Source organism: Heterodontus francisci, unplaced genomic scaffold, assembly GCF_036365525.1.
Source record: "Heterodontus francisci isolate sHetFra1 unplaced genomic scaffold, sHetFra1.hap1 HAP1_SCAFFOLD_521, whole genome shotgun sequence".
In the NCBI taxonomy this organism is placed as follows: Eukaryota; Metazoa; Chordata; class Chondrichthyes; order Heterodontiformes; family Heterodontidae; genus Heterodontus; species Heterodontus francisci.
The window spans coordinates 322,334-337,787 of NW_027140399.1; the positions used below are offsets into that span (position 1 = coordinate 322,334).

Here is a 15,454-nt window from a genome sequence, read left to right on the forward strand (position 1 = left end):
CTTTTTGTACGTTAAGGACAGAAATGCTTGCAACTATCTTTTCTTCTCAAGCATTTTGTCTCATTGATAAAGATGCTATGATATTTGATGTCTGCAATTAAGTTTTAAATTCTCAAAGCTGCTGGATCTCTTGTTGTGGCATCAGTTCTCATGTGGCCTTGGAACCTGCCGTCACCTGCTAAAAAAGAATCCATTGTGGCTCTGCCCCTGAGCCCAATGGGTTAATTTGTCCAATTCTATCTGTCAACTTAGAAATGTAAAATTTGGCAACGTCCAATATGTATAAATTTGACTCTCAGCAATGCAAAAAGCTGCAGGGAGTTAAGTTCTATGTTTGTCTCCAAGGGTGCAGAGCAAAACATTCTCAGCTACGTCACTTTACAAAACCTTTCTTTTCTGATCGAAAAGAACTATCTATTTTAAACCTTTTCAATCCTTTTGGTATCCTTCGGGTTTAAAAACAACAAAATCATGTGTAACATATTTCAACTTCAAAGGAAAGCATCTCCATCAGGAAAGACAGCATTTTAGATTAAACTCCAATTGTTTCCAAACTTTTTGTATCTCTTGTCAGAGATTCCTAATCCAAGGAATTTTACGACAAAGATGATTCCAATTCCAATTCATTGCAATAATATTTAAAAATCAAAACTGCCGATGTTATATGAGTGAGTCCTCTGTCCAGAACTTAAGACTCCTCCAAAACTCGACATGCTAAACTTGAAAGTTCATTGTGGTTGCAAATGACATTTCCAGTTCTTCAACTTAAACAGGTCAATTAACCTTAACAGTATTAATTCAATTCATACTTATTAACTTATAATACTTATTAACTACACACAGAACAGAATAGCACGTGCTTATTTTAAAATATAGGTAAATTACATCATTTTCTTGCTCTTTCTTCAGGCGCCTTTTCAAATGACTGTAATAAAACGAAAAACTAGATTAGATTAGATTAGAGATACAGCACTGAAACAGGCCCTTCGGCCCACCGAGTCTGTGCCGAACATCAACCACCCATTTTATACTAATCCTACACTAATCCCATATTCCCAACAAACATCCCCACCTGTCCCTATATTTCCCTACCACCTACCTATACTAGTGACAATTTATAATGGCCAATTTACCTATCAACCTGCAAGTCTTTTGGCTTGTGGGAGGAAACCGGAGCACCCGGAGAAAACCCACGCAGACACAGGGAGAACTTGCAAACTCCACACAGGCAGTACCCGGAATCGAACCCGGGTCCCTGGAGCTGTGAGGCTGCGGTGCTAACCACTGCGCCACTGTGCCACCCTAAACTAAAGAAAAAGTTATTTAACATTCTTACAACAAAAGACTTAACACTAGGTCCTTACACAAACTTTAATCTTTTTAAACAGACAGAATCTTTCCTATATCTCCTTTTCTATCCTTTCTTTCCCTTAAAACAGTATAACAGTCAGTGAAACATGTTTTCAAATTTAGACTGTAAAATAAAACAATAGCAGAGCTTCCAATTAAATCAATGTTCCAAACCCCAAATTAGATTTCTGCCAGACATCTTCAGACCTTCAAGGCTGCAGCTTATCCCTCAGAAAATTGTTCATTGCCTTTTTACAGTTGCAAAACCAACTAAAAATAAAACTTTAACTTAAAATATAATTCAATTTTATATCCCATTCCTGGGTGCACAATCTTAAATCGAAATGAACACACTCAACAATCACTTTTCACACTCATTCAATTCCAAACAACTTAATAGACTCATGCTTTTAACATTAAAGCCAGACAACAAAGAGTTAACGACAGTCAGTTCTGCAGAATACAAGCTGTTCTTCCCAGTTATTCAATTCATTCGCGGAAGCTTCCGACATTCTCACAGTCGAATCAAAGACACAGTTACTTGTTTTTACTCTCACACATTCCTATCTTTAAAACACATATTTACCGTGGCGCTTCTGCGTCTCCTTCGAGGGGGCAAACGGACGTGGGTCGCCTTTCTCCAGAGGACATGGTTTACTTGTCCCTGGGGGCAACCCTTCCTTCTTGGAAGCCGTTGAGTCCACTCTTACTTCTACTTTCTCAAAACCTTCTAAATTTACGAGTTCTTTTCTATGAATCAAGTAGCATTAAAACACAGGAAAACAAACAAGACACAACAAACAAATAGACACAAGGATACGAACAGGCGCAGTTAATGTTAAATTCTCAAGGTCAGCTAACTGGCACACCCCTCTCTCTCAGGCGAACGCTCTTTCGTTCTCCCTCCGTCCCACAGCCTCTCTCTCTGGGGCCAGATTCCGGCTCGTGTACTCAGGAGCAACGATCATGTGCCTGTCGGGTCAATTTGGCAGTTTAGTTACAGCCCCAGTCGTTCACCGTCCCAGACAGTTGTCCTAACTCCTTCTGTCCCACAGCCTCTTTACTCCACCCGGTGGAGGAACAGCTCGTGCAAATTCAAATTAGGATCACCAAATTCCCGGAATTTGGTACTACTACTACACCGAATTCGCCACATTTTACTGGATTTTCTACTTATCTCCTTTTCAACTTCCCTTCGCGGAATTTTAGATCTTTTCTGATCAGGTTTCAGCCAATTCTTCCTTGACCCCTTTGTTCCCTTCGCCCACTTAATTCCTGGCCTTCACGTGGGACGCAGTTGTCCTCTTAATTCCGGCTCAGGCTGGGTGATTGGGATATCAGGGTCGCAGAAAAGTTGACTTACCCCTGATCCTGTCAATTATTTCTTCAATAGGTTCATTTGGTTCCCGTGAAGTCAGGGATCCTGCCGACTACGCCAAACTGTTGAAGAAAATCCTGATTGTGCCCAATTGTTGAACAAATTCTCCGGACTCAGACGTTGAGAATCAAACCCTTTATTGCATGATATCATGGGGGGGCACACCTTACCTAAATGCGGTCCAGAGCTACTCCCAAAGAGCTACAGATCGCCGTGGACTTATATAGTATAAACAAAGGCAGAGCTAACAGTTTCACAATTAGATAAGCACACACAAGACTGCCTACGTAACGGTGCACCATGCAGGGTCCGAGGTCAGCGAAACATCAGTTTCAACAATAACAAGCTAGTTCCTTAATTCAATGCCCACTCCAGACACCATATCTGGCCGTAATGTCTGATTGTGGTTAGCTGCTCTGTCTACAATTTATGACCGTTGGTTGTGGTTAGATTAGCGACAAGCTGTGTCCTGCTTTTCTGCTTCTACAAAGTTATGTAATAATTCGCAAAGCTCAGAAAATTTCTCCAACACCCTCATCGACACATCTTGTGACCTCCTCGAAAAATGCAGTCAATTCAGTTAGACATGATCACCCCCTGACAAAGCCATGCTGACTATCCCTGATTAATCCCTGCCCATCCAAGTGGAGATTAATACTGCCCCTCAGAATTTTTCCAATATTTTCCCAACCACTAATGTTAGACTTACCGGCCTGTAATTACCTGTTTTTCCCTACTACCCTTCTTGAATAATGGTACCACATTCGCTGTTTTCCAGCGCTCTGGTACCTGTCCCGTGGCCAGAGAGGATTTAAAATTTAAAACTCCCTGCTATTTCCTCCCTTGCTTCACCTAACAGCCTGGGATACATGTCATCTGGTCCTGAGGATTTATCTACTTTTAAGCCCGCTAAAAATACTAATATTCCCTCCCTTTCAACGCTCATATGTTCAAGTATATCCCCCTCCCTAATCTCTACACCTACATCATCCTTCTCCATAGTGAAGACAGATGAAAAGTAATCATTTAAAACCTCACCTATGTCCTCTGACTCCACACACAGATTGCCACCTTGGTCCCTAATGGGCCCTACTCTTTCCCTGCCTTTCCTCTTACCCTGAATATATTTATTAAACGCCTTGGGATTTTCCTTTATCTTGCCAACCAGTGTTTTTTCATGTCCCCTCTTCGCTCTCCTAATTACTTTTGTAAGTACCACTCTGCACTTTCTATACTCCTCTGGTGCCTCCGCTGTTTTCAGCGCTTGGTATCTGCCATAAGCCTCCTTTTTTTCCTGATCCTATTCTCTATATCCCTTGACATCCAGGGTTCCCTGGACATGTTGGACCTACCCTTCACCTTAATGGGTACATGTTGGCTCTGAAGTCCCACAAATTCCTCTTTGAATGACTCCCACTGGTCTGGCGTAGACCTTCCTACAAGTAACTGCTCTCAGTCCACTTTGGCCAGAATCTGTCTTAGTATATTGAAATCGGGTTTCCCCCAATTCAGTACCTTTATTTCTGGTCCATCTTTGTCCTTTTCCATAACTACCTTAAATCTTACAGAGTTATCGTCACTATCCCTGAAATGCTACCCCACTGACACTTCTATCACTTGACCTGCTTCATTAGCAAGGATTAGGTCCAGTACTGCCCCTTTTTTTTAAAGAACATTACAGCGCAGTACAGGCCCTTCGGCCCTCGATGTTGCGCCGACCTGTGAAACCATCTGACCTACACTATTCCATTTTCATCCATATGTCTATCCAATGACCACTTAAATGCCCTTAAAGTTGGCGACTCTACTACTGTTGCAGGCAGGGCGTTCCACGCCCCTACTACTCTCTGAGTAAAGAAACAACCTCTGACATCTGTCCAATATCTATCACCCCTCAACTTAAAGCTATGTCCCCTCGTGTTTGCCATCAGCATCCGAGGAAAAAGACTCTCACTATTCACCCTATCTAACCCTCTGATTATCTTATATGTCTCTATTAAGTCACCTCTCCTCCTCCTTCTCTCCAATGAAAACAACCTCAAGTCCCTCAGCTTTTCCTCGTAAGACCTTCCCTCCATACCAGGCAACATCCTAGTAAATCTCCTCTGCAACATTCTCTTGTAGGACTTTCTACATCCTGGGTCAAAAAGCTCTCTTGTATGCATTTTAAGAATTCTGCCCCTTTAAGCCGTTTGCACTAAGACTACCCCAGTTAATATTGGTGAAGTTGAAGTTCCCTACTATTATTACCCTATTATTTTTACACCTCTCTGAGATTTGCCGACATACCTGCTCCTCTATCTCATCCTGACTGTTTGTAGGCCTGTAGTACACATGCATCCAGCTGATTGCCACTTTTTGTTTTTAAGTTCTACCCAAATGGCCTCATTTGAGTAACATTCTAAGATTTATTTATTTTAAATTAATTTATTAATTAGTGCTAAAAATGTCAGTTAGAGGGGTAAAGTGCTTCACCTGTGAGATGTGGGAGGTCCGTGATGCTCCCAGTGTTTCGGACGACTACATCTGCAGGAAGTGTACCCAGTTTCAGCTCCTCACAGACCGCATGGATCAGTTGGAGCAGCAACTGGATGCACTTACGAGCATTCAGGTGGCAGAAAGCGTCATAGACAGGAGTTTTAGAGAAGTGGTTACATCCAAGGTACAGGAGGATAGATAGGTGACCGCTAGAAGGGGCAGGCAGTCAGTGCAGGAATCCCCTATGGCTATCCCCCTCTATAACAAGTATACCGTTTAGGACACTGTTGGTGGGGGGAATGAACGTTGAGGGGAAAACAACTGCAGCAGCCAGAGCAGTGGCACCAGGGCTGGCACTGTTGTTCAGCAGGGAGGGACAAAGCCAAGAAGAGCAATAATTATAGGGAACTCTATAATCAGGGGCACAGATAGGCGCTTCTGTGGATGTGAAAGAAACTCCAGGATGGTAGGTTGCATCCTTGGTGACAGGAGCAAGGATGTCTCTGAACGGACAGGGGGCATCCTGAAGGGGGCGGTTGAACAGTCAGAGGTTGTGGTACACATCGGTACCACTGACACAGGCAGGAAGAGTGACTAGGTCCTGCAGGGGGAGTTTAGGGAGTTAGGTAGAACGTTAAAAGACAGGACTTCTCGTGTTGTAATCTCTGGATTACTCCCTGTTCCACGTGCCAGTGAGGCTAGAAAAAGAAAGATGGTGCAGCTAAACACGTGGCTGAACTGCTGGTGTAGAAGGGAGGGTTCAGATATCTGGACCATTGGGATATATTCAGGGACTGGTGGGACCTGTACAAGAAGGACGGGCTGCATCTAAACTGGAGGGGCACAAATATCCCGGCTGGAGGTTCGCTAGTGTCAGTCGGGAGGGTTTAAACTAGTGTGGCAGAGGGGTGGGAACAAGAGCAGTCGGACAACAGGTGAAATAATTGAGGGCGATCGAGTAAATAAGGCCAGTAAGACCAAGAGGAAGAGCAGGCAGGGTGATGTTGCGGAGCACAGCAGGACTGGTGGTCTGAAGTGCATTTGTTTCAATGCGAGAAGTATAACAGGTAAGGCAGATGAACTCAGACCTTGGATTAGTACTTGGAACTCTGATGTTGCTGCTATTGCAGAGACTTGGTTGAGGGAAGGACAGGATTGGCAGCTAAATGTTCCGGGATTGAGAAGCTTCAGCTGGGATAGAGGGGGATGTAAAAGGGGTTGTGGAATTGCATTACTGGTGAAAGAGAATATCACAGCTGTACTGCGGGAGGACACCTCGGAGGAGTCATGCAGTGAGGCAATATGGGTGGAGCTCAGGAATAGGAAAATGCAGTCACGATGTTGAGGGTTTACTGCAGGCCTCCCAACAGCCAGTGGGAAGTAAAGGAGCAGATATGTAGACAGATTTTGGAAAGATGTAAAAGTAACAGGGTAGTTGTGGTGGGTGATTTTAACTTCCCCTAGATTGACTGGGACTCAGTTAGTGCTAGGGGCTTGGATGAGGCAGAATTAGTAAGGAGGATCCAGGAGGGCTTCTTGAAACAATATGTAGATAGTCCAACTGGGGATGGGGCTGTACTGGACCTGGTATTGGGGAATGAGCCCGGCCTAGTGGTCAAACACTCAGTAGGGGAGAATTTCGGGAGCAGTGACCATAATTCCGTAAGTTTTAAGGTACTTGTGGATCAGGATAAGAGTAGATCTCGGGAGAAGATGCTAAATTGGGGGAAGGCTAATGATAACAACATTAGGCAGGAACTGAAGAATTTAGATTGGGGGTGGCTGTTTGAGGGTAAATCAACATCTGACATGTGGGAGTCTTTCAAACGTCAGTTGATTAGAATCCAGTACTGGCATGTTCCTGTGAGGAAGAAGGATAATTTTGGAAAGTTTCAGGAAGCTTGGATTACGAGGGATATTGTGAGCTTCGTTAAAAAGAAAAAGGAAGCATTGGTAAGGGCTAGAAAGCTGGCAACAGACGGAGCCCTTGAGGAATATAAAGAAAGTAGCACGGAACTTAAGAAAGGAGCCAGGAGGGCGAAAAGAGGTCATGAAAAGCCATTGGCAAACAGGATTAAGGAGAATCCCAAGGCGCCTTAGACGGATATAAAGTGCAAGAGGGTAACTAGGGAAAGGGTTGGCCCACTCAAGGACAGAGAAGGGAATCTATGTGTGGAGCCAGCGGAAATGGGCGAGGTACTAAATGAGTACTTTGCATCAGTATTCACCAAAGAGAAGGACTTGGTGGATGATGAGCCGAGGGAAGAGAGTGTCGATAGTCTCAGTCATCACATATCAAAAAGGAGGATGTGCTGGGTGTCTTGCAAAGCATTAAGGTAGATAAGTCCCCAGGGCCTGATAGGATCTACCCCAGAATACTGAGGGAGGCTAGGGAAGAAATTGCTGGGACCTTGACAGAAATCTTTGCATCCTCATTGGCTACAGGTGAGGTCCCAGAGGACTGGAGAATAGCCAATGTTGTTCCTTTGGTTAAGAAGGTTAGCAAGGATAATTTAAGAAATTATAGGCTGGGGGGACTTCCGTCAGTGGCAGGGAAATTATTGGAGAGCATTCTTCGGGACAGGATTTACTCTCATTAGGAAACAAACGAACTTACTAGCAAGAGGCAGCATGGTTTTGTGAAGGGGAGGTAGTGTCTCACGAATTTGATTGAGTTTTTTGAGGAAGTGACGAAGATGATTGATGAAGGAAGGGCAGTGGATGTTATTTATATGGACTTTAGTAAAGCCTTTGACGACAAGGTCCAGCATGGCAGACTGGTACAAAAGGTGAAGTCACATGGGATCAGAGGTGAGCTGGCAAGATCAATACAGAACTGACTCAGTCAGAGAAGACAGAGTGCAGCAGTGGAAGGGTGCTTTTCTGAATGGAGGGATGTGACTACTTGTGTTCCACAGGGAACTGTGCTGAAAGTTTTGCTCTTTGTAGTATATATAAATGATTTGGAGGAAAATGTTGCTAGTCTGATTAGTAAGTTTGTGGATGACACAAAGCTTGGTGCAGTTGTCGATAGTGATGAGGATAGTCAAAGGATGCAGCAGGATATAGATCGATTGGAGACTTGGGCAGAGAAATGGCTGATGGAGTTTAATCTTGGCAAATGTGAGGTAATGCATTTTGGAAGGTCTAATGCAGGTGGGAAGTATACAATAAATGGCAGCACCCTTAGGAGTATGGACAGGCTGAGGGATCTGGGCGCACAGTTCCACAGGTCACTGAAAGTGGCAATGCAGGTGGATAAGGTAGTCAAGAAGGCATACGCCATGCTTGCCTTCATCGGTCGGGGCATAGAGTATAAATATTGACAAGTCATGCTGCAGCTTTACAGAACTTATTGAGGCCACTCTTGGAATATTGCGTGCAATTCTGGTCGCCACACTACCAGAAGGACATGGAGGCTTTGGAGAGGGTACAGAAGAGTTTTACCAGGATGTTGCCTGGTCTGGAGGGCATTAGCTATGAGGAGAGGTTGAATAAACTCGGATTGTTTTCACTGGAACGACAGAGGTGGAGCGGCGACATGACAGAAGTTTACAAAGCTATGAGCGGCATGGACAGAGTGGATAGTCAGAAGCTTTGTCCCAGGGTGGAAGTGTCAGTTACTCGGGGACATAGGTTTAAGGTGAGAGGGGCAAAGTTTAGAGGTGATGTGCGAGGCAAGTTCTTTCCTCAGAGGGTGGTGAGTGCCTGGAACTTGCTGCCGGGGGAGGTGGTGGAAGCACGTAGGATAGCGACGTTTAAGAGGCATCTTGACAAATACATGACTAGGATGGGAATAAAGGGATACGTTCCCCGGAAGTGCAGAAGGTTTAATTTTGGCAGGCATCAAGATCAGCGCAAGCTTGAATGGCCGAATGGCCTGTTCCTGTGCTGTACTGTTCTTTGTTCTTTGAGTGACCACCGCAAGTCCTTGTGGAGACGAAGTCCCGCCTTCACATTGAGGATACCGTCCATCGTGTTGTGTGGCACTATCACCGTGCTAAATGGGATAGATTTCGAACCTATATAGCAATGCAAAACTGAGCATCCATGAGGCGCTGTGGGCCATCAGCAGCAGCAGAATTGTACTCATCCACAATCTGTAACCTCATGGCCCGGCATATCCCCCACTCTAGCATTTCCATCAAGCCAGCAGACCAATCCTGGTTCAATGAAGAGTGCAAGAGGGCATGCCAGGAGCAGCACCAGGCATACCTCAAAATGAGGTGTCAACCTGGTGAAGCTGCAACCCAGGACTACTTGCATGCCAAACTGCTTAACAGCATGCGATAGAAAGAGCTAAGCGATCCCATAAGCAACGGATCAGATCTAAGCTCTGCAGTCCTGCCACATACAGTCGAGAATTGTGGTGGACAATTAAACAACTAACTGGAGGAGGTGGCTTCACAAATATCCCCATCCTCAATGATGTGGGAGCCCAGCGCATCAGTGCGAAAGATAAGGCTGAAGCATTTTCAACAATCTTCAGCCAGATGTGCCGAGTGGATGATCCATCTCAGCCTCCGCCTGAAGTCCCCAGCATCACAGATGCCAGACTTCAGCCAATTCGATTCACTCCACGTGATATCAAGAAACGACTGAAGGCACTGGACACTGCAAGAGCTGTGGGCCTTGACAATATTCCGGCAATAGTACTGAAGACCTGTGCTCCAGAACTTGCCGGACCCCTAGCCAAGCTGTTCCAGTGCAACTCCAACACTGGCATCTACCGTGCAATGTGCAAAATTGCCCAGGTCTGTCCTGTACACCAAAAGGAGGACAAGTCCAACCCGGCCAATTACCGCCCCATCAGCCTACTCTCAATCATCAGTAAAGTGTTGGAAGATGTCATCAACAGAGCCGTCAGGCGACATTTGCTTAGCAATAACCTGCTCAGTGACGCTCAGTTTGGATTCCGCCAGAGCCACTCAACTCCTGATCTCATCACAGCCTTGGTTCAAACATGGAGAAAAGAGCTGAACTCAAGAGGTCCGGTGAGATTGACTGCCCTTGACATCAAGGCAGCATTTGACCGAGTACGCCATCAAGGAGCCCTAGCAAAACAGAGGTCAATGGGAATCAGGGGGAAAACCCTCCGCTGGCTGGAGTGATACCGAGCGCAAAGTAAGATGGCTGTGGTTGTTGGAGGTCAAGCTCCAGGTCATCACTGCAGGAGTTCCTCAGGGTAGTGTCCTAGGCCCAACTATCTTTGGCTGCTTCATCAATGACCTTCCTTCAATCATAAAGTCAGAAGTGGGGATGTTCGCTGATGATTGCACAATGTTCAGCACCATTCGTGACTCCTCAGATACTGAAGCAGTCCGTGCAGAAATGCAGCAAGACCTGGACAATATCCAGGCTTGGGCTGATAAGTGACAAGTTACATAGACACCACACAAGTGCCAGGCAATGGCCATCTCAAACAAGAGAAAATCCAACCATCGCCCCTTGACATTCAACGGCATTACCATCGCTGAATCCCCCACTATCAACATCCTATGGGCTACCATTGACCAGAAACTGAACTGGACCAGCCATATAAATACCGTGGCTACAAGAGCAGGTCAGATGCTGGGAATCCTGAGGTGAGTAACTCACCTCCTGACTCCCCATAGCCTGTCTACCATTTGCAAAGTATAAGTCAGGAGTGTGATGGAATGCTCTCCACTTGCCTGGATGGGTGCAACTTCAACAACATTCAAGAAGCTCGACACCATCCAGGACAAAGCAGCCCACTTGATTGACACACCATCTACAAACATTCACTCCCTTAACCACCGACCCACAGTGGCAGCATTGTGTACCATCTACAAGATGCACTGCAGCAATGCACCAAGGCTCCTTAGACAGCACCTTCCAAACCCGCGACCACTTCCAACTAGAAGGACAAGAGCAACAAATACATGGGAACACCACCACCTGAAAGTTACCCTCCAAGTCACACACCATCCTGACTTGGAACGATATCACAGTTCCTTCACTGTCGCTTGGTCGAAATCCTAGAACTCCCTTCCTAACAGAACTGTGGATGTACCTACCCCAAATGGACTGCAGCGATTCAAGAAGGCAGCTCACCACCACCTTCTGAAGGGCAATTAGGGATGGTCAATAAATGCTGGCATAGCTAGTGACGCCCACATCCCTTGAATGAATATAAAAAAACAATCCTTAATTAACCTGCACCTTTCGAAGTGACAGTTTATCCTGTCGCGCAGAATAGATTCCAATAATTTGCACACTACTGAGGTTAGACTGACTGGCCTGTAGTTATTTGGTCTATCCTTCGCTGCCTTTTTAAACAGAGATGCAACAACAAAGGGGGTGATGAGCCATGATTACATTGAATGTCGGGGCAGTTTCAATCGGATGAACAGCCTACTCCTACTCCTATGTTCCTAAGTCAAGCCTCTGGACCTGAATGAATCAGGACCTATCACTTCTTCGTAAACATCTCCCCAAATTAAAAGCAATGCCTTTTGTGTGATTATCCACAGACTAATGCTTTACATTAAGAATTATTTACAAGCCAAATCCAGGAAGCTTCTGGTGACTTATTTTTTTAAAAACCCACAAAGTTCAGCATCTCTTCAAGATTCATAATGAATCAATGTTAATAATTCAAATGTAAGTCCTTGAAACATATTTCACACCAAAAAATGGATGTACTCTTGTAACACACCCAGTGCAGCATATCCAGGCATCACGATCTATGGCCTGCCCTTTCCACTGCTGATGGTCGGTGTAGCACACACACTTGTTCAGGGTATCCTTGAAACATTTACATGAGGCTCCTCTGTTCCGTTTACCAGTGGTCAGTTATCCGTGCAACACGATCTTGGTCAGGCAACTGTTGTCCGTCTGGGCAATGTGACCCACCCAACGTAGTGGTTTTGCCGGAGAATGGCCTCAATGCTGGTGATGTTTGCTATTTCCAGGACTTCAATGCATGTGATCTGGTCCTGCCAGTGTGTCTTGATGATGCAGAGCCAGCGCTGATGTAAGCGCTCTCGAAGGCGTACATGATGGCCATCTGGGACCCATGACTCGCCATCATACCGAAGGGTGATGAGGACTACAGCTTTGTACACTTTGAGTTTAGTTTGTACATTTCAGTACATCACTGGATATACAGTTGCAAATCGTTCTCACTGTTCAGTCAAACTAATAGCTTTGCTCAGAGTGATGTATAATTTCCTGTTTATTTCTGTTCCTCACAGTTAATTTGGTGACAATTGTGGTCCTGTCTCGGAAAAAGTGTGGTCTCTCCAAATGTGTCACTCAATACCTGGTGGCCATGGCAGCGGCAGATCTACTGGTCATCATCCTTGACCTGATGCTGAGGCAGATTCCAATTGTCTTTCGGGAACAGCTTCTTTTCATGTGGAACCTCCGTGTATGTAATATTCACGCCGTCCTGCTTTATGCAGCCACAGACTGTTCTGTCTGGTTCACCGTCACTTTCACCTTTGATCGATTTGTGGTCATTTGTTGCCAGAAGCTGAAAAGTAAATATTGCAACGAGAAAACGGCGCCTGTGGTTCTGGGAACAGTGACTGTGCTGAGCTGTTTAAATAATATTTTCTGGTACTTTATGTTCAGGAATGAATATATGATGCTGATCCTTCCATGGTTTTGTTTTGTAACACAAGAGGTTGCACAATCCCGGATGTGGGCGATAATTGAGACACTTCACCACATTCTAACCCCATGTGTTCCATTTGTCCTCGTTCTACTGCTCAATGCTTTAACTGTCAAATGCATTTTAGTGACCAGTAGAGCCCGCTGGAAACTTCGGAGCCACAACAATGGGTACAGTCCCAGAGACCCAGAGATGGAGAGCCGAAGGAAGTCTATCATTTTATTGTTTGCCATCTCGGGGAATTTCATACTGTTGTGGGCAATGTTTATGGTGTATTCTATATGGATCCGAATGTGGAGTATGAGAGATCAGTCTGTATATATACCTTTTTATGTACAACAAATGGGAGTCATGCTTCAGCTCCTGAGTTGCTGCACAAACACTTGTATTTATGCAGTGGCGCAGACTAAGTTTAGGGAGCAGTTGAAGAATGTGGTGAAATATGCCTTTGCTGTAATTGTTAGATTCATGAAATAATGTGAAAAACTGAAGCATTTCGAGCATCAGAAATCTAGCCCACCTCATTTTATGCTCAGCCAATGCTCCATCACTAGCTTCGCGATATCGTAAATTGCTGCTGTGAATTCGGAATCTGTCGTCTGTCGTCAGCATAAAATGACCAAAGAAAAATCACTTAAACTGATCGTAGCAAATATCACTTAAAATGGTCACAATAAATATTATTTAAACTGGTTGCAGCAAATATTACTTGAAATGATCACAGAAAATAGCACTCAAAGTTTTCACAGCAAATATCCCGTAAAGTACTCACAAATATCCTTTCAATGGATAAAGCAAACATCACTTAAAACTGCCATTGCGAATATCACTGAAATGATAAAAACGAAAAACACTAAATGGACGTAGGAAATATCACATTGATTAGCCACAGAAAATGTAATTTTAAATGGTCACAGGAAATATCGCTTAAAATATTCAAAGCAAATATCACAAGCACTGAACACAACGGTCAAAACAAATATCAATTAAAATTTTCCAAACAAATGTCAATCAAAATTGTCGCAGCAAATATCACTTAAAATGTGCAGAGCAAATATTGTTTGAAATGATTGCAATAACTATCTCGTTTAATGGTCACAAATATTCATTAAACAGGAGACGGTAAATGCCCTGAAGAAAAGTCACAGCAACTATTATTTAAAATGGTCAAATATCACTTACAATGGTCACAGCAAATGTTGCACAAAATGATCACAAATATCCCTTAAAATGAACAGAGAATAGATCACTTAAAATGGTCAAAATGAATAACACTTAACTGGGCATAACAAATATCGCATGGAGTAGCCACAGGAAATATCAGTTAAAATGTTTACAGCAAATATCACTTACGATGAACACAACATATATCAATCAAAATGGTCACACAAAATATCTCTGGAAATGTTCAAAGCAAATATCATTTAAACAAGTAACCGTAAATATCACAAAAAAGTGACAACAATTATCTCTAAAAATGCGAACTAAACACAGCAAATAACACTTACAATGAAAACAACTTATATCAATTAAAATGGTCACAGAAAATATCTCTTAAAATGCTACGTTCAATAATTGTTTTTAGCGATTATCATTTAAGTGATTTTAGCAATGGCAGCTTTAAGTAAAGTTTGCTTTGTGCATTTAAAGGATATTTGTGGCCATTTTATGGATATTTGCTGCGGCAAATTTGAACAAATAACAAAGAACAGTCCAGCACAGGAATGGGCCATTCGGCCCTCCAAGCCTGCGCCGATCTTAATGCCTGCCTAAACTATAATCTTCTGCACCTCCGGGGACCGTATCCCTTTATTCCCATCCTATTCATGTATTTGTCAAGATGCCTCTTAAACGTTGCTATCGTACCTGCTTTCACCATCGCCCCCGGCAGCAAGTTCCAGGCACTAACCACACTCTGTGTAAAGAACTTGCCTCGCACATCCCCTCTAAACTTTGCCCCTCTCACCTTAAACCTATGTCCCCTAGTAACTGACTCTTCCACCCTGGGAAAAAGCTTCTGACTATCCACACATAACTTTGCAAACCTCGATCATGTCGCCCCTCCACATCTGTCGTTCAAGTGAAAACAATCCGAGATTAGCCAACCGAATGCCTTCTTGACTACCTTATCCACCTGCGTTGCCACTTTCAGTGACCTGTGGACCTGTACGCCCAGATCCCTCTGCCTGTCAATACTCCTAAGGGTTCTGCCATTTACTGTATACCTCCCACCTGCATTAGACCTTCCAAAATGCATTACTTCACATTTGTCAGGATTAAACTCCATCTGTCATTTCTCTGCCCAAGTCTCCAACCGATCTATATCATGCTGTATCCTCTGACAATCCTCAACACTATCCTCAACTGTACCAACATTTGTGTCGTCCACAAATCTTACTAATCTGACCAGCTACATTTTCCTCCAAATCATTTATATATGCCACAAACAGCAAAGGTCCCAGCACTGATCCCTGCGGCACACCACTAGTCACATCCCTCCATTCAGAAAAGCACCCTCCACTGCTACCCTCTGTCTTCTATGACTGAGCCAATTCTGTGTCCATCTTGCCAGCTCACCTCTGATCCCATGTGCCTTCACCATTTGTCCC

The 15,454-nt window shown here is 44.2% G+C and overlaps 1 protein-coding gene across 1 annotated transcript in view; it reads left to right on the forward strand.

The window, feature by feature from the left end:
• LOC137359611 (probable G-protein coupled receptor 139) overlaps positions 1-13,322 on the forward strand; it is an 83,797-nt gene extending 70,475 nt beyond the window's left edge. The window contains exon 2 of the mRNA XM_068025443.1: positions 12,424-13,322. Coding sequence (XP_067881544.1) covers positions 12,424-13,322 — 899 coding nt within the window. The remainder of the gene's footprint in view (positions 1-12,423) is intronic.
• Positions 13,323-15,454: the final 2,132 nt, after the last annotated feature.